The following is a 24,514-nucleotide window of genomic DNA, read 5'->3' on the forward strand; positions in this document are numbered from 1 at the left end:
GAAATTGAAGTGTGCGGAGAAGTCCAGGTAGCGGCCGCACAAATATCATCTATCGATAATTTGGAGTGGAATGCTACAGAGGTAGCCATTGCCCTGGTAGAATGAGCCTTGACTGGAAAGGGTAGCTCTTTGCCAGACCGTGAATAAATGAAGGAAATGCAATCTTTAATCCATTTGGGCTATGGTGGTTTTTGCCACCGGTTGACCCAACCTATTTTCTGCAAAGGACACAAACAGCTGATCTGACTTTCTATGTCTATGAACATCCAACTGATGGAAAATATATTCTGCGTTATTGGAGAATTTGGGAAAAAACACAGGGAGCTCCAAGGATTGTTGAATGCATAAGGGGGATGCTACCTTGGGTAAGAAAGAAGGATTTAACTTGAGAGATACTCTGTCTTTGTGAAAAATCAAATAAGGAGGACTAGAACAGAGAGCCTGCAGTTCTGAGACCCGCTTGGCAGAGGTTACTGCCACCAAAAAGGCGGTTTTCCAAGATAGAAATTTTATATCACAAGTAGCTGCTGGTTCAAAGGGGCGAGCAGTTAAAGAAGCTAGAACCATATTCAGGTCCTAAGGAGGCACAGGATGGGCTATTGGGGGTCGAAGGAGCCATGCTCCTTTAAGGAAAGATTTGCAAAGCCTGTTTGCCATTAAGAAAGGCTCAAATGAGACATGAAAATTAGAGATAGCCGCCAGCTGGACTTTGATTGTGGAAACTGAAGAGCCCAAGTAAAACAAAGAAGCCAGGAATTCTAAAACCTGAGGTACTGGGGCGGTAAGGGGATCTATACCTCGTTGCTGGGCCCAAACAGCAAACCTCTTCCACTTGCTGGAATACAGTTTAGTAGTGGAAGGTTTGTGAGAAGAGGACAAAATGTGGATGATGTCAGGAGAAAGAGAGTTATCTCTGACTAAGGTTGGAAGTGAAGTAACCAGGCGGCCAACCTCAAGGACCTGAGGGATGGATGAGACTGTCCCGACTGATGAGTTAACAGGTCGGGCACCAGGTCCAGAAGCCATGGGCCCTCTATCGCATACCTCAAAAGGAAGGGGAACCAAACCTGACGAGGCCAGTGTGGAGCGATCAGAATCATGTCACTTCCTAGATAAATCACCTTCTGTATCACCTTCAGGAGAAGGGGAACCGGAGGGAAGGCGTAAAGTAGACCGGAGGGCCAACTGTGAGCCAGAGCGTCCCTGGGAATCTGCCCCTGAGAGGGAGTCAGAGTGAAGAACTCCCTGCATTTCGCATTATGAGGGCTGGCGAACAAGTCGCAACAAGGGAGGCCCCACTTGGCGAAAATGTTTGCAGTCACCCTGTCATTGAGAGACCACTCGTGGGGCAACAGGAGAGTCCTGCTCAGCCTGTCTGCAATCACATTGGATTTCCCCGGAATGTGCGTTGCCACTAGGAAACGCTGGGTAGAAATCGCCCAATGCCACACTCTCATGGCCTCTCGGCAAAGAGGGTAGGACCTGGTTCCGCCTTGCTTGTTTATGTACCAGACTACCGACATGTTGTCTGATAGGATCGCAATAGTACCCCGGGGAAGAACATGATGAAGTGCTTGCAAGACCAGTAGCACCGCTCTCATTTCCAGGATATTGATATGTAAGTGCGTTTTGTGAGCCTGCCACGTACCTTGGACAGACCTGTCCAGATAATGCCCCCCCCACCCTATCTGGGAGGCGTCCGTGGTCACCGTGGCGACAGGAGGCTGAAGGGCAAAGGGTCGCCCCTGGTCCAGGTTGGACCGAAGCAGCCACCAACGTAGGTCCCGACGGCAAGATTCCGTAATCTGGACCAAATGGTTCAAGGGGAGGTCCTGAAAGGACCATTGAACCGACAGTAGCCATTGCAGCACCCGCATGTGCAGCCTGGCTAAGGGGACTAGAAGAATAGTCGAGGCCATCGTGCCCAATAACTGCAGAACCAGTCTGGCCTGAACTCGTGATCTGGGTAACAAGGTTTGAACCTGAGACTGCAGGACCTGAATCCTTTCTATCGGCAAGAATGCCCGCATTCTTCTTGTGTCTAACTCTGCGCCTATAAAGGTAATACGCTGAGACAGCTGCAGCACAGATTTTTCCCAATTGAACATGATTCCCAGTGAATGACCCAAACTGACTGTGGTCATGAGCGCCCGAACTAATAGATGCTTGGTGGTGGCAGTAAGGAGCCAGTCGTCTAGATAGGGAAACACTTGGAATCCTAGACTTCTCAAGTGAGCTGTCACTACTGCCAGGCACTTGGTAAACACCCTGGGGGCTGTGGTGAGAACAAAGGGCAGAGCTCAGAACTGGAAATCACTGGTTCCCAGGCGGAAGCGTAAGTAACTCCTGGACTCTTGACTTATCAAGATGTGATAGTAAGCGTCCTTAAGATCTATGGAGCACATCCAGACATCCTTCTCCAATAATGGGAGAATGGACTGAAGGGTGACCATTCGGAATTTGGATTTTTTTACAAATTGATTTAATGATTTGAGGTCCAAAATGGGCCTCAAGTCCCCTGTCTTTTTTGGCACCAAAAATAATCTTGAGTAAATCCCTGATCTGGTCGGCGGGGAAAGGCTGGATGACTCCTTTTCTTAGCAGCTTTAAGACCTCGACCACTGCTTGATCCCGCTGACTGAGTGGCACATCCGGAATTTTCCTGATAGGAAGAGGGGGTTTTATGAAAGGGATGAGATAACCTCCGGTTATGGTCCGGAGCACCCACTGATCATTGGTGATAGATTCCCAAGCCTGTGGGTGTTCCGCAAAGCGACCCCCGACTGGCTCCGGAGATGCGCAGTCGGGCCACGTCTCAGGGACGTTGAGGGTAAGATGGACCACGAAAGGAATCGCGGTCTCCAGAGTTTCGGGGGCCACTGTCGCCTCTGGGGCGACGTCTTCCTGAATCCCCCCCCTGCCTCTAGAGGGGGGATCACTCGGTGGAGTAGGGAAAGACCTTTGAGATTTTCTGAACCACATTTTCCCTCCTCTCTGGGCCTTGGGATAAGGTCTAGAGGGAGCGGAAAAACAGGCCCCCATGGCAGTCAAGGTCTTGCCCTCCTGCTCGCATAGAGTCAGTGTGTCCTTCACCTTGGATCCAAACAAGGAGGACCCATCAAAGGGGGCGTAGGTGAAGGAAGACTTAAAGGCCTCCGCAAAGGGACACAAGCGTAACCAGGCGTGTCTTCTAAGAGCCACGCCTGTTCCCGCTGCTCTACTCGCCCCTTTGGCCGCATATGAGATGAGCCTCATGGACAAGTTAACTATCGAAGACAGGGTAGTCATCTGGGTGCCAACAGTTTGGGTTAACACCACAGGAAGGTTACCCGTAAGAGACTCACCTAACTCTTTGAGGAGGTCTCTTTGGAGCCTGGTAAAATGACAAAGATAATTCAGCGACCGCAGGGTAAAGGCCGCTGAAGAAAGGGCACGCTTCCCGTACCGATCCATGCTCCTGGAATCCATATTAGGAGGGTGAATAGACGTTGAAGCCTCTGCCACGTCCTGCTGAGTGGCAGATGCCACCACCATCGCATCTACTGCAACTCCTTTAGTCAGAAATTCCTTTTCAGGAGGGGCTGAGAGAAACTTGTTAGGCCTGGCAGGTACCGGTTCCACAGAGTCAGGGTGTTCCCACACCCTTCGAGAAACTAAATCTAGCAATTCATCGAAGGGTGGAGACACCCAGGAGGCGGAGGGCTGGGCCCCAAAAGCCTTGAGGAAAACTGACTCCTCTGCGGAAGGGGTTTTGGACTGCCAATCGCCTCCCTGTCTCAAGATCTCGAGGATATCTGAGAATGAGATGTCATCCGAGGACGATTTAGGGTACCCCTCCGCATCACCGAGGTCAGTATCTGATGTGATAGACTCATCCTGGGAGTCAACGTGCTTCCTCTTGCACAACTTTTTCCTTGGAGGTTCATCTGAAGCGGAATCATAAAGACCTCCAGGGAGAAGGGAACCCCCCAAGGGGGTATCCTCAGGCTCTGGGGCCCTGCTGTCATGGGCTGAAGCACACCAGAAGCACCAGTTCCCAAGTCCAGGGACGGTGAGATAGAGACTTGCTGAGCCGGCAAGGACATGGCCAGCGCACTCCTCATGGCCTCAAAAGCAGGACCTCCAGACTCTACGGAGGACACCGGCTGAGAGACCACGACGGTACCGGGAATCCCCGCAGCCGATGCTCCGAGGGGGAGACTAGGCACCGAAGTTACCAGTTCCAAAGTGTTCCCCTCGGCCCCGACCGAGGAAGTCCCGGTACCGAACCCTGACGCTGAGGACAGGGTAGGAATGATGGTCGGAACCGAGAGGCTCCGAGGGAGTCTCGGTTCCGACTGGACAACTCCGCTCTGCTCTACCATCACCGACTCCAACGGCTCCGAGGAGGTTGGAGGAGGAATCGGATGTGTCGAAGTGGGGACTGGCTCCGGAGCCGAGTGGGCTGGAGCCGAGACCATTTTTGCAAAAACCGGGGACTGGAAAAGCCTCTGGATAACTCTGTCCAAATCTGAATCAGACAATCTGGAGGATTTAGAAGAAATAGATGGGGCCCGAGACGACTTCTCTCTCGGCTCCGATAGCCCAGGGGACCGGCTCCGAAACGGCTCCAACACTATCGGCACCGGATCCGGAGCCGTATGTATAAGTATCGGCGCCAAAGGGGACTTCGGGGCCGAGGGGGGAGAGTCTGAGCTGCACACCTCCAACGGCTCCGAGACCAAAGGAGCCGAAGCAGATGATTCACCTCTCAATCCTCCAACCTGCGGCTCCGACACCAATGGAGCCGAGGAAAGAGGTATCGAGGCAGACCCTTCCACCCGAGGCTCTGAAGCCATTGGAGCCGAGGAAGAAGAGGTTGACCTATGCTTCTTGGAAGTCGGTTCCGACGGACTGGTCGGAGCCGACGACCTTTCTTTAGAAGCTGGAGAGGAGGGAGAAGCCAAAGCTTCCTCAAAGGAGGGCTTAATAAGGCCCTTAAGGATCAATTTATTTTTACGTTCTTGAAGGACCCTAGAGGAAAAAGCATGACAAACACTACACATTTCCTGCAGATGTTTTGGTCCCAAACAATATACACAAACAGCATGGCTATCAGTAACAGACATTTTGTAGTTGCACTTGGTGCACTTTTTAAAACCAGACTTTTGCTCCTTAGACATCGTATCACCACTATCTTTTTACCACACAAAAACAACAACCTTAAAGTAGGGCTCGAGCCCTTGACTCAAAAACGGGACTGGCCCGAGTTACAGAACACCAAACGGACAGAAGCCCTCTAACTAAAAACGGGCTTACCCGATAAAGCAGGACGTACAGTAGGAAAATCGGATAACACACTACAAAAGGCAAAAACAAATCACCACATTAACTCACAAATAAGGGCAAAGGCCCTCTAACTTAAACGGGCCTTGCCCGGTAAATAAGTAAAATTTCAATCACACTGAAAAAGGTTAACACACACACGTAATGCTGTTAAAACAGCTATTTGTTAATTTAGTGAAGAAACCCCTAGGTCAAAAGACCAAAAAGTAACAATAAACCACTTAGCTCCAGCCAAGTCGAGACCACGTCTAGCTTGAAAAGCGGCAAACGAGATCTGGGGAAGCAGGCGTGGTGCATTCTGGGATAAGGGGTAGCCCAGCCAATTAGAGACTTTGTGCTATTATATAGTGGCCGAGTCGGAGCCGATGGATCGGCTCCGAACCCATCAGTTATGAATGTAGGCAAGATAGGATCCCATTACATCATCTAGATTTTCTCTGTACAGCATTAGTATCCATGTTTAGTAAAGACTGGGGGGATGAATAAGAAAGTACACCTACTAACTCTTTGCTGTTTTGACTTTTCCTAGGCCAAAATTATGAAGTATAATTAATGACAAGAAGCATAAGTTAGTAAAAACATTTCTTAAAAGCAGCAAGTAAGATTTCCTGCAAACAATGTGGTGTGCAGTGAAGAAACAGTCATACAGAAATATCACATAATGATAGAAGCAGCTAAGTCTCATTTTATTTACAAGTGGCAACATGGGGATGATATTCTAGGAATGAAACTATGCTGTAGGATGAAAGAGGGTTGTGCTTAGCATAAGTGTTCTTCAATCTCTTCTCTGCCTATGTCTAAAATTCCTACAAACCCATACAACACTTTGTTAATTCCTGTAAAGACTGGGGCAACAATACAGAACTAGAAGACAAAACGAAGGACTACAATAAAAAAGTAAAATAAGGAAATACAGCAAAGGCTCAATCATCCACTGAATTTTTTAAATTGTTCACTTTATGCAATCAAAGAGGATATGCATATACAAATTGTGTTTATCCTCCTAATGCCGAAATCACCTCTCGCTCTCGCTTCTCCTGTTGCTTCTGATCTTCCACAGCCTGCTCTTTCCTTTGTTGTTCCTCCCATTCTTCTCTGATTCGCTTCTAAGAATAAACAAAACAAATACAAAAACCTTGCATCACTTAATGTAAAAAAAAAATCAAGAACTAGAATCTCTACAAATATACAGGTTTAACAAATACAGAAACTGTCATTTAATGTAGTAAAATGTCAAGAAGTAGATCCTCTGCAATACTGGAGTTTAATCAAATAAATTTCATTACACTGACACAATGTAGCAATTGCTTCACGTATATGGACAACCATTTACTCCTAAAGCAAATTGACACCCTATCTGAGAGATGCAAATACACTGTGGAATTGCAGTCAATTCTCTCATATAAAAACAAACTAGACATCAAACAGGTTTGTCAAGCACACATGCTTCACCTCTCATGCAAACCTCACCTCTCACACAAATTAAGTTAATGACACATAAGTCCACATATGTGGAGGTACTGACTAAAAGCCTACCAAAAGAACACAGACACACACAGACAGACACACACAGACAGACAGACACACGAAATAAAAAAAAAAAAAAACACACTACACAATCATCACACACTAGTGTCTCAACAAATAAGCCCCTTAGGCAAAGCACATCAAATATCTTGGTCATAGGTGACCCCATAGTGAGACGCACAGATGCTCCCCTCACCAGACTGGACAAGAAGGTCACTGTCAGCTGCCTGTCAAGTGCCAGGATCCAACAAATCATGCATGCACTCATCACTCAAGAAGCACCTTTTTGACTCTATCATAGTCCATGTTGGAGTGAATAACTTGAGACGTACCTCTCTAGACTATATGAAGAGAAATGACGGAACTCTTGATTGTGTGTCCCAAACAGGTATGTCCTTAGCCCAAAGCAGTGTCTTACTCATAACTCAGGATGATGCTACAATATGAACAAAAAATGACTGACTTCAACAAGTAACTCAGTTTGTGGTGTCAGTCCAGGGGTATCCAGTATCCGTCAGCCTGGAAGGATATGGTAGACAGACCCCGTTGCTTTGCTAGAGATGTTCTGCACCTACATCACCCCCCTAGGTTTTGGACACTGGCAATGGCCCTTGCCTCTCCCATAATGCCTTTTTTTAGGCAATGTTAAAAAGTACAGCTGTGTACACTTACCATAAATGTAGATGTTAGAGTATATTCACTGCTGCAGTCATCACATTTGGGTTATCTGCTTGCAGGTAGCCCTCAGTCGGCCTTATTATCAAAGTCTTGGGTCCTGCGTCGATTGCCATCTCATCTTCCATGACGTCAGGTCATCAGGGGTAAAAAGCATGCAGCCGATGCCATTTTATCAGTTTTTCTTGCCCCAGATGTCGGGTGCCCCCCTAATGGGGAGCAATTAAATATAAAAGTACAATGAAATACTTCCAACAAAAAAGCAAATACACCAAAAAGGCTTTTAAGCATAGTAAAGGAAAATAGAGGTATAGCAAAAAGAAGTTAGGGGGCTGGAGGGAGGGTAACCAGGACTGCAACAGTGAATACACTCGAACATCTACATTTATGGAAAGTGTACATAACTGTACTATGTTCTTCGTGTTTCACTGTTGCAGTCATTACATTTGGGTAGATTCCCAAAGCTGTGGTTGGGAGGAGGAATTTAGATAGCATTAGGACCAGCTATAAGGCCCTGCAAGACTGCAGTGGCAAAGCCAGCTCTGGATTTAGAGAAAATTGGCAAATGGTAATGCTTGGTGAAAGTATGTACAGAACTCCAGGTAGCAGCTTCTAGGATGTCCCTAGTAGGGATGCCTCTGAGAAAGGCTGTAGAGGTAGATGCAGCCCTGGTGGAGTGAGGTCTGATCCTCTGGGGATAGGTTTTCCATGGTGCTTATAGCAGAAATGAATGCAATGGCCTATCCATTTTAAAATAGTTTGCTTTGAAATAGCCTTCCTCTCTGCCCCTGCAGAAAATGCCACCAGCAGTTGTTCAGATTTCCTTTGAGGTTTAGTCCTGTCCAAGTAGAACCCGAGTTGTCTGTGCACATCTAAGGAATGCAATATCTGTTCTCCTTTGTTCTGCGGATTGGGAAAGAAAGTTGGCAAATGAATGGATTGATTAAGAGCCACACTGGATATCACCTTGGGCATGAAGGATGGATTGATTCTGAGGGACACCCTGTCCGCATGAAAGATGATGAAAGGCTCCACTGCCATAAGGGCCTGTAATTCAGATACCCTTCTAGCTGAAGTGATTGGTAAAAGGAAAGCTGTTTTTCAAAAAAGAAATTTTAGGTCTGCAGCAGCAGCTGGTTCGAAAGGAGGTACAGTGAGTTTCTCCAAAACAAAGTTAAGGTCCCAGGCTGGGGTTGGAACTCTCCTGGGTGGTCTTAAATTTTGACCCCTCTGAGGAACTGCTTGAGCAGTGGATGAGAGAAGAGGGAGAGGGTTCTGTGTTATAATGAGCTGAAATGGCGGAGGCATGGATTTTGATGGAGGAAAAAGAAAGGCTCTTGTGAAGCATCTCAGTTAAGTATTGCAAAATCTGTGATAAATAGGGCTCTGCTGTGCTCATCCCTTGAGACTGGTTCCAGGCACAGAATCTTTTCCATTTTTCAGCATAGGTTTTGCTAGTGCTAGGCCTCCTTGCCTCTAAAATGATAGCCATCACATGTTTACTGAAGGATGGTAAAGGAGAGATTATGTAATTAGCCAGGCTGCAAGGTTCAGTGTTAGAAGCTGAGGGTGCAGAATTTGGTTCTACTGTTGAGACAACAGGGAAGGAGTCTGAGGCAGGTTCCATGGGGATAACCATGACACACTGCACAGGAGGGGGGGGTACCGGTGTTGGCACAGCCAGTCTGGAGCATTCAAAATCATCCTTGGTTTGTCCTGTTTGATTTCTAGAAGTACTTTGGAGAGCAGAGGCAGACGGGGAAGGCAGAGACTGAAAGTTTTTTCCAGCTGAAGGACAGAGCATCCACTTTCCAGGCTTGTTTGTAGGGAGTGCTTGTGCAAAATGTGTCCAATTGGTAGTTCTGGGGAGAGCCAAACAGGTCTATATCTGGACTCCCCCATTTGCTTGTCAACATGTTGAAAATCCTTGGTTCCAGTTTCCACTCATGTGGGTCTATAATGTTTCTGCTTAGTCCATTTGCTAGTGTACTTAACTTTCTTGGCAAGAATTGAGCTTGTAGGTGCACTTGGTAGCTCAAGGCTGTGTTCCACAATGCCATGGCTAGTCTGCGGAGCGGGTAAAAATGTGTGCCCCCCTGCTCGTTTATGTACCATATAACAGTGGTGTCTGTCTTTACCATTAGTTGTTCTGGACGTATGTGGTCCTTGAAGGCTGTCAGAGCATTCTGTACAGCTAACATTTCTTTTTGACTGATATGCAGGTGCATTTGACTTGGATTCCGTTTGCCCTGAATGCACTTCCCTGACAGGTGAGCCCCAACATGCATAGTCTGATGCATCTGTTGTTAGGGTTTGGGCGGCAGGGGGTGGTGTGAAAGGTAGTCCCTTGTTTTGGTGGCAGGCCTCTGCCCACCAAAAGAACTCTAAGCGTATGCAAGGTATGATAGGAATCATTGTTTCTAGATCCTGAGAATGTTGACGCCATAGGCTTTTTAGATACCACTGTAGTTACCTCATATGCAGTCTTGCATATGCAATTAGAAGAATGCAGGAGGGCATGAACCCCAAAGCTTGCAGCATTTGTCTTGAAGATACCAGGGTCTTTGTGGCCACTTGTTTGAATTAGGTTGTCAAAAGAAGTCTTTTCTCTGGCGTGAGGTAGGCCATCTGGGAAGTTGTATTCAAGCTTGCTCCCAGGAATATAATTTGTTGGCAGAGTACCAGGTGTGATTTCTTTTTGTTTATGGTGTACCCCAAAAAAGTTAGAACCCTTTGTACAAAGGTTAGATGATTCAAAAGTATGCCCTGGTTTTCTGCCTGAATTAGACAATCATCCAGGTATGGGTATATTTGAATATTTCTTTGCCTGCAAAATGCAATAACTGGAGCTAGGCACTTTGTGAATACCCTGGGCGCAGTAGATAAGCCAAAGGGCAGTGCAGAGAACTGATAGTGCGCGCAGCCTGCTTTGAAGCGTAGGTATCTTCTGCAAGATTCCCTGATTTGATGTGCAGGTATGCTTCTTTTAAATCTAATGTTGCCAACCAGGCATCTTTGCCTAGCATAGGAAGTAATTGTTGAAGAGTCAGCATCTTGAATTTTGGAATCTCCAGAAAGGTGTTTAGAGTAGACCGGTCCAGGATAGGACACCATGAAAGGTCTTTTCTGGGTACCAAGAAAACAATTAGAGTAGAATCCTTGTCCCTTTTCCTCTTCTGGTACCAGTTGAATAGCCCTCATGCTTAAGAGAGAAAGCACTTTTTTTTGGGCCTCTGCCCACTGATTTGGGGGTAGGTCCGGCCACCCGCTTGGTGTTGGCAACGTATGGAAGTGAAATCTGTATCCCTGGGAAACTATTTAAAACCCATTTGTCCTGGGTAATGAGTTCACAGTTCTTTGCATGAAAAGCAATTCCCCCCCTCCCCCCCAAAGGAGCAGCCAGTTGATAAGTGCTTGGAAATTTTAAAAGGAAGTCATTGGGACAGTTTACCATAGGGGGGTCTTATTACTCCCAGCTTTGGATGTGGAGGCTCCCCCACTGCTAGTCCTGTGTCCCCGCCGGGACTGAAACCTGGGGTTTTTGCTGTGTCTGGGTTTGGCTTGAGAAGACCTGGAAGGGGCTGTAAATGACCAATTCTTAGAAGGCCAGTGCCTACTAAATCTAGGAGGCTGAACTTGTAAGAAATATTTAACAGTTTGCATAGATTTAGCTTTATCTTCCATCTTTTTAAGAACCTCCTCAGCCTTGTTGCCAAACAGGCGGTCCTGATTTAAGGAAGCATCCAACAATTTAGCTTTAACATGATCCGGCAAACATTGCTCCTTAAGCCAAGCATGCCTTCTGAGCACAGACCCAGTAACAGCGGCCCTGCAAGAGGCCTGTAATGAATCAAAACCACATTGCAAAGTATGTTTTTCAACTTGTTCAGCAGAATGCATTAAATCCTGTAATTCTTTATTTTCCACACAGTCAGGAATCAACATAATTTTCTGTTTAAGCAATCCAAGAACATGTTGATGATACTTTAACATATGAAACTGGCAGTTTAAAGCCCTAATGGCCAAGGTTGCAGAAGTGTAAACCTTCTTACCCCATCTATCCAGTGCCCTGGAGTCTCTTATCAGAAGGGGTAGGATTTTTAGCAGTAGAAGCCTTAATGCCCTTGGGCCCCTGTGAAATAGTCTCTGGATCCCCAATAGGATTTTTAAAAAGAAACTTGTGTGACTCAGGAACCCTGCAGTATCTGTCTGGTTTTCTGGGAGGAGGAGGCAAGGAATCAGGGGTCAAACTAGATTCCGAAAAAGCATCATCAACAATGTCTAGTACAGGAGGAATAGCTAAAGGTCTATGCTGAGGTAGGAGTAAGAAATCCCTAAGCCTTCTTTTTTGAATCAGAAAAATCCTGGCTTCCCCAGTGGAAATGCTTCCTTAGATAATGTAAGGTTTCCCCAAAAGAAAAATCCTCTGGAGGGGAAGCAGAGGAATCCTCATGTAGATGAGGGCAAAACTATATCATCAGAAGAATCAGAAAAAACAGAATCCTGGTCAGAAGCTTCATAAATCACTTCAGTCCTAGGCCTCTTATAAAGGGGGGGGGGGTTGGCTACCTCTGATTAGAGTTATTAGATCTTCAGCCATTCTTATCATTTGTTTTTTAGGCATAGAGGCCTGAGCATGTGGCCTGGGTGTCGGTGTTTAGGCATGGTTCGAGATTTAGGCCTAAGAGAAGAAGGAGGCGTCAGTTTAATATGCAAGTCTGTAGGCCTGAATACACCCTCAGAAGCCGGTGCCTGCACAGCAGTTCCAGACCCATCCAAGGTAGAGACATCCACGGGTTCCATAGTTCAAGCATCTCGCGGCATACCAGACTCCGAATGGGTCTCAGTAGAGGCCTGCAAATCAGAAGTAGCGGGTATCAGGGGCTGCGAAATCAACTCACTGAGTACTGGCGAACTGGCGACTGGCTTAGGAGAAGCGTCAACAGTTTTGGACCTCGGCGGCCTGTCTTTAACTCTGCGTTTTTTCGGAATCCCGGTAGTCGGATAGCTAACAGACGACATTTCTTGATAATTAAACCGAGAACCAAAATATTTAGAGGCGAAAATATACAGACGACGGATAGTGCGCTGATTAAATAAAGCACAAAACTGACAGCAAGGTATGTTGTGGTCAGGGCCTAAGCAAGGAATACAGTACGAATGAAAATCTTTATGAAGTATTTGCTTTCCACAAGTAATGCAATTATTAACTTTTACTGACATCGGTAAGGAGCAAGAAAAAGGTTCCCCAACAGGGTACTTAGCTTTAGTTGAAGACTTTGGTTCTGAAACTCGAAACCGAAAATTTCAGGAGTCAACCGACCGGCACTTGTGAACTGCTTCTGCTTCGGGCACCGCACGGCAAGAAAGACTGATGTAATGGCGTCGGCAGCATGTTTTACACCTGACGTCATGGAAGTAGGGACAGCAACTGACGCAGGACCCAAGACTTTGTTAATCAGGCCGACTGAGGGCTACCTGCAAGTAGATAACCCAAATGTAATGACTGCAACAGTGAAACACGAAGAACATCTGATAATGCATGTAGCCTGCTCTGAAGTGTAGGTATCTTCTGCAAGATTCCCTTATTGGGATGTGCAGGTAGGCTTCCTTTAAATCCAGTGTTGCCAACAAGGCATTTTTGCCTAGCATGGGAAGCAGCTGATGAAGAGTTGGCATCTTGAAATTTGGAATTACCAAAAATGTGTTTAGGATAGACAGGTCCAGGATAGGACTCCATGAATTGTCTTTCCTGGTACCAGGAAAAGTCTCGAGTAAAAACCTTGCCCCCATTTTTCTTCTGGGACAGGCTGAATAGCCCTGATGCTTAAAAGAGAGAGAACCTGCTTTTGAGCCTCTGCCCACTGATTTGAGGGTAGGTCTGGCCAACCGTTTCAGGTTGGTAAGGAGTGGAAGTGGAATCTGTATCCTTGGGGAAACTACATTTAGAACCCATTTGTCCTGGCTAATGAGTTCCCAATTTTTTGCATGGAGGGCGATCTTTCGCCCTAAAGGAATAGTCAGTTGAGCAGGGCTTGGAAGGTTTAAAGTTAAGTCACTGAGACAGTTTACCACAGGGGGGAGTCTTACTACCCCATGCTTTGGAAGTGGGAGCCCCCCACTGCTTAGTCCCACTTTTGGTGTTTAGTGTACTGCCACCTATGTGGTAATTCACTGGTACATGTTTTTTCCCAAAGAGGATAACTATACACTTCTTGGCAATGAGCTTGAGCCTATGGCTCTGGCACCAAGCATCTGTTTCTGTAAGGCCCTTTGGTAGATTATCCACATCATTTGGGGATTCAATAATGGCTCCCAGTTTGCAGTCATCTGTGAACTTTGTTAGTCAGAGTCACTTAGTGTTGGCCTGTACTTCAGAAAAGTAGATGCCAAACAAGGGAGGTCCCAGGACTGAACCCTGAGTTAATCCACTTGTCTGGAGCTGGATTTGGAGTCGGCTACTTTTACAGTGTGGGTTCTGTCAGTAAGCCAGTTGGCAACCCATCGAGTGACTTGGGGATTAATGCCCAGCTTAGTAAGTTTATCTATGATTCCAGAGTGGGGGGGTGGTGGTGTCAAAAGCCTTGGCGAGGTCCAGATAGGCTGTGTGAACTGCCTTACCCTTGTCCACGGCTCTGGAGACTGATTCGAAGAAGTCAGTCAGGTTCAGGAGACAAGATCGGCCATTCACGAACCCAAAGTGGGTGGGGTCCAGTGTTTGAATGTTGCCAATGTCTTTGTTTATAAGTTCCATGATAGTACGTTCCATGGCCTTACAGATCAGGCTCGTCAGACTGATGGGTCGGTAGTTCCTGGGATCCAAGGTGGATCCCCCCTTGTGGAGTGGGATAACTGTAGCTGTGCGCCACTCAGTGGGCACAAAGCCTGAGGTGAGGGTATGATCAAACATGACACTTAGGTGAGGTGCCAGTTCATTTTGTAGTTCATGTAGTACACAGCCCAGGATGTCATCTCATCCCATGGATGCTGTATTCTTAGCTTTGGAGAGTGCGGTTTTTTACCTGTATGGCCGTTATTACCGGAATTTGGCAATCTTCCGGTATTGAGATGGGCCATTTAGGGGGTGAAGTTGCACTGAATCGATCTGCCAGGATATTGGCAATATCTTTGGGATCAGTATATTTAATGCCATTCTGTTGTAGCTCAGAGCAGATCTGAGCATTGACATTTAGATTCTTGACATAGTTATAAAATGCCTTGTGGTGATCTTTGGAATCTTTGGCAATTTTATTTTCATAACTAGCTTTGGAGGATTTTATGCGGGATCTCAGCTTCTTACTGAGGCTGGTAAGGGAGTTTTTTGCATCCTGGGATTTTCCTCTTTTCTGCAACAGTGTCTTCCTTTTGTTGTAAAGTTTGTTTATGGCAGGGGACTACCAGATTGGCTTCTTCTTTTGTTTTTTTTTTTTTAGAGGAGAGCATCTTGGTTCTCTTTGGGGTGGCACGATTCATGATGCATGAGTGGATGTGCTCGTACAGTGCCTTAGTGTAGGATTCAGCAGTCGAACTTTCAGTTCCCGTCTGCATAGGTGTCATGATGTTTGTAACTTTTGACTTGAGTAGCATGAAGTTGGCTTTGGAGAAGTTTTTATGGAGGTTTCCTTACTGGGGGTGGGGATGGGATGTGGATGTTAAAGGTGATTAGCTTATGGTCTGACCTGATCAACGAGGGGGTGACCATAGGCGTGGAGCATCGATTTCCCATGTTGGTAATGACCAGGTCTAGGATATTGGAACCCCTGATGGGACTATGAATTAGTTGATCCAGGGCATTGGAATTTATGAATTCCAAGAACCGTTGGGCAAAGGTGTTGGTACAAGAGTAGTTTTCCCAGTTAATGACAGGGTAGTTGAAATCACCCAGTATTAGGGTGTTTTGTTGTATATTAATATTTTCCAATATGTTTAGAAAGATGTAGTGAGAATCTTGGGGCATGATGGGGGATCTGTAGCAAGCTACAATTTGGATTGCAGTCTTACCTAGTGAATTTCAGACGCATTGTGTTGGGTAACTAAACTGGTGGTGTGAATATCCTTGGTGAATATGGACACTCCTCCACCTTTAGTGTTTCGATCCTGGTTTGGTGGCCGAAAAGTGTGGTAAGAGTTGTAGCCTGATATTGCAGGGGTGCTCTCTGGAGCCTTGAACCAGGTCTCAGTTACTGCACAGATATCGATGTTCTCCACTTTTAGGAGTGCCTCGAGAGAGTGCATTTTGAGGTTTAGACTTCTAGCACTGAGTAGCATTACCTTCAGATTTTGCATGCTTGTACCTGTTACGGTGCTGGTTTTGTCCTTTGAACTTTGCCTAAAAAAGGCACTATAGGGCTGGCAAGAGCCTTAGCCAGTAAAGTACAGATGTAAATGTAGATGTTAGAGTGTATTCACTGTTGCAGTCATTACATCTGGGTAATCTGCTGGCAGGATGCCCTCAGTCGGCCTGATTAACAAAGTCTTGGGTCCTGCATCGGTTGCTGTCCCTTCTTCCATGACGTCAGGTCATTAGGGGTATAAAACATGCAGCCGACGCCATTACAACAGTTTTTCTTGCCCCAGATGTCAGGTGCCCCCCAAATGGGGAGCAAAATATGTATGTGTGTGTGTGTGTGTGTGTGTGTGTGTGTGTGTGTGTGTGTGTGATATATATATATATATATATATATATAATTTAAGACACAAAAAATATACCTCCAGAAAAAAGCATACACACCAAAACTGCTTTTAAGCATAGTAAAAGAAAGGAGAGGTATAGTAAGAGAAAAACAGGGGCCTGGAGGGTTGGTAACCAGGACTACAACAGTGAATACACTCAAACATCTACATTTATGGTAAGTGTACACAACTGTACTATGTTCTTCGTGTTTCACTGTTGCGGTCATTACATTTGTGTAGAATCCCAAAGCTATGGTTAGTAGGATGGATTTATACAGCATTAGGAGCAGCTATAAGGCCCTGCAGGACAGCAATGGCAAAGCCTGCTCTGGATTTATTGAATAGAGGTAAATGGTAATGTTTGATGAACATATGAACTGAGCTCCAGGTAGCAGCTTCTAGAATGTCTTTGGTAGGAACCCCTCTGAGAAAGGATGCAGAAGTAGATGCAGCCCTGGTGGAATGAGATCTGATCCCCTTGGGGATAGGTTTACCATGATGCATATAGCAGAAACAAATACAATGGCTTATCCATTTGGAAATGGTCTGCTTTGAAATAGCCTTTCCCTCTGCCCCTGCAGCAAATGCCATCAATAGTTGCTCAGATTTTCTTAGAGATTTTGTCCTGTTCAAGTAGAATCTAAGTTGTCTGTGTACATCCAATGAATGCAGAATCTGCTCACCCTTGTTCTGTGGATTGGGAAAGAAAGTTGGCAGATGAATGGTCTGGTTAAGAGCCACACTGGATACCACCTTAGGCGTGAAAGATGGATTGGTCCTGAGAGCCACCCTGTCCGGATGAAAATTAATGAAAGGCTCCACTGCTATAATAGCCTGTAATTCTGAAATCCTTCTTGCTGAACTGACTGTTAAAGGGAAAGCTGTTTTAAAGGCGAGAAATTTTAGGTCTGCATTAGCAGCTGGCTCAAAAGGAGGGAGAGTGAGTTTTTCCAAAACAAAACTGAGGTCCCAATGCAGGAGTTGGCGCTCTCCTGTGAGGTCTTAAATTTTTGGCCCCTCTGAGATACTGCTTTGGCAAAGGATGAGAGAAGAGGGGAGGTTCTGTGTTGTAATGAGCTGAAATGGCTGAGGCATAGATTTTTATGGAAGAAAAAGATAGGCCCTTGTGAAGCATCTCAGTTAAATAATGCAGAATCTGAGGAATATTAGGCATTGCTGTGCTTATTCCTTGTGACTGGTTCCAAGCACAGAATCTTTTCCATTTGTCAGCATAAGATTTTCTAGTACTAGGCCTTCTAGCCTCCAAAATGACATCCATCACAGGTTTGCTGAGGGATGAAAAGGGTGACATTAGTTTGGAGCAGACTGTGCAGATTTTGGTAGTTCTGCTGAGACAGTAGGTAAGATGTCTGAGGCAGGTGTCACGGAGGAAGGCGTGACACATTGCGCAGGAGTGGGTACCAGTGTTGGCGAGGCCAGTCTGGAGCAATCAGAATCATTTTTGGTTTGTCCTGTCTGACTTTTAGTAGAACTTTGGAGAGCAGAGGCAGAGGGGGAAAAGCATAGACTGATAGTTTTTTTTCTAGCTGAATGATAGAGCATCCACTTTCCACGCTTTTTTGTGAAGAATTCTTGTGCAGAATTTGTCCAACTGTTAGTTCTAGGGTGAGGCAAAAAGATCTATGTCTGGACTCCCCCATTTGCGTGTCAACATGCTGAGAACTTGTGGTTCCAGTTTCCATTCGTGTAGATCCAGAAGAGTTCTGCTTAGCTCATCTGCCAGAGTATTTAGCTTTCCTGGCAGGAATTCATAGGTTCATAGGTTCACACTAGGCTATCTGCCCTAAGGCATTTATAAGACTAGCCAGAGTGTGTTTGGCTTTCACCACCCATTTTAAATGAATTTTGCTATGCCCTTTTTCGAGGTTAGTATACTGTGCCTCTGTCTAACAGTGACACAGAAGTGATACCCGGGGTAAACCTACCATCTCCCATCCACTCATCAACATTCCTCTTGAATAGTGTCAATGAGGGACTCTGCCTAACCTGCAACTAGAGTTGAGCTTGTAGTTGTATTTGGTAGGTCAAGGCCATGTTCCACAATGCCATGGCTAGTCTGCAAAGGGGGTAGGAATGTGTACCCCCCTGCTTGTTTATGTACCACACACCTGTGGTGTTGTCCGTCTCATTAATTGTCCTGGATGAAGGTAGTCCTTGAAGGCTGTCGGTGCTTTCTGTACAGCTAGCATCTCTTTGATTGATATGTAGGTGCACTTGATTTGGGCTCCATTTGCCCTGAATGCACTTTCCTGCCAGATGAGCCCACCAAGCATAGTCTGATGCATCTGTAGTTAGGGTTTGGGCGGCAGGGGTGGAGTGAATGGCAGGCCTCTGCCCACCATTGGAACTCTAGTTTCAGGCAAGGTATGAAAGGAATCGTTTCCATGCTATGACAATGTTGACTCCATTAACTTTTTAAGTACCACTGAAGTTTCCTCATATGCAGTCTTGCATATGGAATTAGAAGAATGCTGGAGGCCATGAACCCCACGGCTTGCAGAATTTGTCTTGCAGATAGCAAGGGTTTTTGTGGCCACCTGTTTGAAGCAAGTCAACAATTGAATTTGCTTTTCTGGCGTAAGGTAAGTCATCTAGGCAGTTGTATTCAAGCTTGCACCCAGGAATGTAATTTTTTGAGAGGGTACCAGTTGTGATTTCTTTTCGTTTATGGTGTACCCTAGACAAGTTAGAACCCTTTTTACAAACACCAGATGCTTTAGAAGAAAGTCCTTGTTTTCTGTCTGAATTAGACAATCGTCCAGGTATGAATATATCTGAATATTTCTTTGCCTGCAAAATGCAATTACTGGAGCCAGGCACTTTGTGAAGACCCTGGGCGCAGTAGATAAGCCAAAGGGCAGTGCAGAGAAAGTACAGTTGTGTACCTACCATAAATGTAGATGTTCGAGTGTATTCACTGTTGCAGTCATTACAATTGGGTTATCCTGCTGGCAGGCCACCTTCAGTCAGCCCAAGTTCCAACGTCTAGGTCCGGTGTCGGTTGCTGTCGCCTCCTTCCTGACGTCAGTGCGCCAGGGGTATAAAAGATGCAGCAGACGCCATTTTCTTCAGTTTTTCTTGCCCCAGATGTCAGGTGCCCCTAAAAAGGTAGGCTAAATTATGCCAATAAGTATGCATGCACAAAAACAACTTTTCCTTCATCTACAAGCAAATACACCACACAGGTTGTATAGAGTAGAAAAGTACAGATAGGGCCCAGCAAAGAAAAAAGGGGGATGGGTGGGAGGGTAACCTGGACTGCAACAGTGAATACACTCTAACATCTACATTTATGGTAGGTACATAACTGTACTACGTTCATGTTTCACTATTGCAGTCATTACAATTGGGTTGAATCCCAAAGCTAAGGTTGGGAGGCTGGAGCTAAATAGGATTAAGAGAGGCTATCAGGCCCTGCAGAACTGCAGTGGCAAAGCCTGCCCTGGATTTAGAGTAGAGAGGTAAGTAATAGTGCTTTGTAAAAGTATGCACTGAACTCCAAGTTGCAGCCTCTAAGATGTCTTTGGTTGGTACTCCTCTGAGGAAGGTTACTGAAGTGGCTGCTGCTCTGGTTGAATATGGCCTAATGCCCTTAGATACTGATTTGCCATGCTGTGAATAGTAGAAATGAATGCAATGGCCTATCCACTTTGAAATGGGCTGTTTTGAGATCGGCTTTCCTTGTGATGCTGCAGCATATGCCACTAGAAGTTGGTCAGTCTTTCTGAAAGCTTTGGTTCTGTCCAAGTAGAAGCGTAGCGGTCTGTGAATGTCCAAAGAATGCAGAATTCTCTCACCCTTATTCTGTGGGTTTGGATAAAAAGTAGGCAAATTAATTGTTTGGTGAAGGGCCACACTGGACACTACCTTAGGCATAAATGTAGGGTTTGTCCTCAGCGAAACCCTGTCAGGATGGAAAATGATAAAAGGCTCCACAGCCATGAGTGGCTATAACTCTGAGACTCTTCTAGCAGAGGTTATTGCTAGGGGCAGAGCTGTTTGCCAGGATTAGAATGTTATATCAGCTGCAGAGGCTGGCTTAAACGGAGGCAGTGTGAGTTTTCCAAGACATAGTTGAGGTCCCAAGCAGGTATTGGTGCTCTCCTTGGAGGTCTTATGTTTTTGGCCCCTCTGAGGTACTGCCTTAGTAATGGATGAGAAAAAATAGGTGGTTCTGTATTGTAATGAGCAGAAATGGCAGAGGCATGAATTTTAATTGATGAAAAGGAAAGGCCTTTAGCCAGCTTCTAAGTATTGCAAAATCTGAGGAATATTTGGAACAATCGTGTCAATACCTTGTGACTGGTTCCATGGACAGAATTTCTTCCATTTGTCTGCATAGAATTTTCTGGTGCTAGGCCTCCTGGCCTCCAAAATAACATCCATCACTGCTTTAGATAGAGGTGTGTCTTGAGAAGCTACATTATTTGCCATGCTGCCAAGTTTAAAGTCTTGAGTTGGTTGTGCAGTATCTGACTGTCTTGTTGGGTCAATAAGTGAAGAATTTGAGGTAATGTCCAAGCTGGGCATTGAGACAAGCTCCTCAGGATTGGGTACCAGTGCTGGCGGAGCCAGTCTAGGGCAATCGGTATCATTTTTGGTTTCTCTTGTCTGACCTTGAGGAGTACCTTGGGGTTGAGAGGCAGAGGAGGAAAGGCATATACCGTTACATTTTTCCAGCTGAAAGATAGAGCATCCACTTTCCATGCTTGCTTGTGATAAGTACTTGTGCAGAATCTCTGTAGTTGGTAGTTGTGAGGGGAGGCAAATAGGTCTATGTCCGGGCATCCCCAGGTCCTTGTTATGTTGAAGACTTGTGGATCCAATTTCCATTTGTGGGGATCCATTAGGTTTCTGCTTAGTTCTTCTGCCAAAGTATTTGTTCTTCCTGGCAGGAATTGTGCTTGCAGATGTACTTGGTAAGTCAATGTTGTGTCCCACAAGTTCATGGCTAGCCTGCAGAGGTGGTAGGAATGTGTGCCTCCCTGCTTGTTTATGTACCACATAACTGTAGTATTGTCCGTCTTTATTAGTAGTTGTCCTGGATAAAGTAGATCCTTGAAGGCAGTCAGGGCTAGCATCTCTTTTTGATTGATAAGTAGATGCATTTGACTTGCGGACCATGTGCCCTGAATACATCTTCCTGCCATATGGGCCCCCCAGGCGTAATCTGATGCATCTGTGGTCAATGTCTGCCTGGCTGTGGGTAAGGTGAATGGCTGTCCCATGTTGTGGTGACAGGCTTTTGCCCACCATCGAAACTCCTGTTGCAGGCTGGGAATGAGTGTAATTATTGTTTCCAGGCTGTGGCAATATTGAGTCCAAACACAACACCATTGACGTTTCTGCATATTCAGTCTTGCATATGGAATTAGCAGAATGCAGGATGCCATGAAACCCAAGGCCTGCAGAATTTTTCGTGCAGATAACTGGGTTTTTGTTGCCAACATTTTGAAATAAGTAATCAGTTGTCTGTGTTTGCCTGGTGTGAGATGAGCCATCTGGGCAGTTGCATTTAAGTTTGCACCCAGGAATATTATCTCTTGAGAGGGTACGAGTTTTGATTTCTTCTCGTTTACTGTGTAGCCTAGACTTGTTAGTAATCTTTTTAAAAACGCCAGATGCTGTAGTAGAATGTCCTTGTTCTCTGCTTGAATACGGCAGTCGTCCAAGTAAGGATACATTTGTATTCCTCTTTGTCTGCAAAATGCAGTTACTGGTGCCAGGCACTTTGTGAAGACCCTGGGTGCAGTAGATAAGCCAAAAGGCAGTGCAGAGAATTGATAGTGCATTGAGCCAGCTTTGATTCTGAGGTATCTTCTGCATGTTTGTCTGATTGGGACATGCAGGTATGCCTCTTTTAGATCTGAAGTCACAAGCCAAGCCTTCTTGCCAAACATGGGCAAAAGCTGCTGTAGATTCAACATTTTGAATTTTGGAATATCCAGATATGTGTTTAGAATAGATATGTCCAGTATTGGTCTCCAGGCTTTGTATTTTCTGGGTACCAAGAACAGTCTTGAACAGAATCCTTGCCCCTGCTCTTGCTCTGGTACTTGTTGAATGGCCCTCATGTCCATGAGGGATGAAACTTGCTTTTGTGACTCTGCCCATTGATTTCGTGGCAGGTCTGTCATACCATTTAGCCTTGGCAGGGTGTGAAGGTGGAACCTGTAGTCTTGTAAAACTATATTTAGAACCCATTTGTCCTGGGTGATCATGTGCCAATTTTGTGGAAAAAGTGCTAGTTTTCCCCCCAAAGGGGCTGACAAAAGATAAGTGCTTGGTGCTTGAAGTGGAAAGTCATTGAGACTGTTTCCTGTATGGCTGTGATTTTTCCTCTCCGCTCTTGGAGGTAGAAGCACCCCATTGTTTAGGCCTGTATGAGCCTTGGGGCTGTGATCTGCCTCTGGGGCATCTGTATCTGCCCCTTTGTGGTCTGACACTGGAAAGGACCAATTCTTTGTAGGCAAGTTCCTGCTAAATCTGGGAGGCTGTACCTGTAAGAAATCATTGACTGTTTGCATAAATTTAGCTTTGTCCTCCATTTTCTTCAACACCTCTTCTGCTTTAGCACCAAACAACGTGTCATGCTGTAAAGGAGCAGCATCTAATAGTTTTGCTTTAACATCATCAGGCAAATTTTGTTCTTTTAACCAAGCATGCCTCCTACTGACAGAACCTGTAACAGCGGCCCTGCAGGAGGCTTCAAGAGAATCAAAACCACATTGCAAAGTATGCTTTCCAACCTGTTCAGCTGCATGCAATAAATCCTGCATTTCTTTATTGTCTGCACATTCTGTATTTGCTGGCATTTTTTGTTTAAGCAAAGACATGAGATATTGCTGATACTTAAGCATATGAAATTGGCAATTTAAGGCTCTTACAGCCAAGGTAGCAGAGGTATAATCTTTCTGCCCCATCTGTCTAGGGCCCTGGAATCCCTATCAGAGGGGATAGGGTTTTTTGCAGTAGAAGCCTTGACCTCTTTGGGACCTTGAGAGATGGTTTCTGGGTCAGCTGCAGGGTTCTTAGAGAAATTTATGAGAATCAGGAACCCTATAGTATCTGTCTGGCTTAACAGGGGCTGGTGGTAGAGAGTCTAAAACAGGCGGGATAGCAAGGGGCCTGTGTTGGGGCAATAAAAGGAAATCTCTGAGCCTTTTCTTGGATTCTGAGTAGTCTTGGCTCTCCCAGTGGAAATGTTCCCTCATAGTATGTAGAGTCTCCCCAAAAGAATAATCCTCAGGAGGGGAGGCTGAAGGGATAGATTCTTCAGCATCAGAATCCTCGTAGGGAGGAATAGAGTAATTCTGTTCAGAGGAGGAATCAGAGGAAATGGAAACCTGGTCTGAAGATTCATATTCTAACTCTTGCCTAGGCCTCTTATCAGGAGGGGGATGGGGAACCCCTGATCAAAGTAATAAGGTCTTCGGCCATTTTAAGCATCTGCTTTTTAGGCATGGAGGCCTGTCCAGGTGAATGCTGTACTGGTTTCTTTGTCTTTAGAGCTGCTTTAGTCTTTGCCTTTGTGGCTGCAGTAGGTTTCACATATAACTGTGTAGGCCGGAAAACACCCTCAGAAGCCGATGCCTGCTCAGCGGCTCCGGACCCATCTGAAGGAATAGTTTCCGAGTGTCCAATACCTTGAGTTTCCAGAGGCCTAGTCAGCTCCATGTGGGAGTTGAAAGCGGCCTGTGGCTATGAGGTAGCGGGTGTCAGGGGCTGCAAAAGCACTTCACTGAGAACCGGCGAAAGGCCTAGAAGAAGCCTCGTCGTCGGTTTTAGATCTCGGATACCTGTCCTTTTCTTTTTCTTTTCATTTTTTGTAAACTCCAGTAGTCGGCTGATCCAACGGCATTATATAATTAAATCTTCTTCCAAAGTAATGGAATGCAAAATCGTACCGACGCATAGTGCGTTGGTTAAATCTAACACATAACCGACAACTAGCAACGTTATGGTCAGGGCCTAGGCAAGGAATACAGTAAGAATGAAAATCCTTATGAGGTATTTCCTTTCCACAAGAAATACAGTTATTAACTATTTCTGACATTGGTGTGGAGCAAAAAAAAAGTTTCCTTAATGGGGTACTTAGCTTTAATGAAGACGTCTGATCTGAAATTCAAATTTGAAAAACTTCAGGAGTCGGCCGACCGGCACTTGCGAACTGCTTTTGCTTTGGGCACTGCGCGGCAAGAAAAACTGAAGAAAATGGCGTCGGCTGCATCTTTTATACCCCTCGCGCACTGACGTCAGGGAGGAGGTGACAGCAACCGATGCCGGACCTAGA

At 45.7% G+C, this 24,514-nt stretch overlaps 1 protein-coding gene across 1 annotated transcript in view; it reads right to left on the reverse strand.

Annotated features, from left to right (window-relative positions):
• The window catches only part of ZRSR2 (zinc finger CCCH-type, RNA binding motif and serine/arginine rich 2), a 748,465-nt gene that overhangs the window by 399,200 nt on the left and 324,751 nt on the right, over positions 1-24,514 (reverse strand). Inside the window, exon 4 of the mRNA XM_044073070.1 lies at positions 6,345-6,431. Coding sequence (XP_043929005.1) covers positions 6,345-6,431 — 87 coding nt within the window. The remainder of the gene's footprint in view (positions 1-6,344; positions 6,432-24,514) is intronic.

Source organism: Protopterus annectens, chromosome 5.part1, assembly GCF_019279795.1.
Source record: "Protopterus annectens isolate FY-2018-M chromosome 5.part1, PAN1.0, whole genome shotgun sequence".
NCBI lineage: Eukaryota > Metazoa > Chordata > Ceratodontiformes > Protopteridae > Protopterus > Protopterus annectens.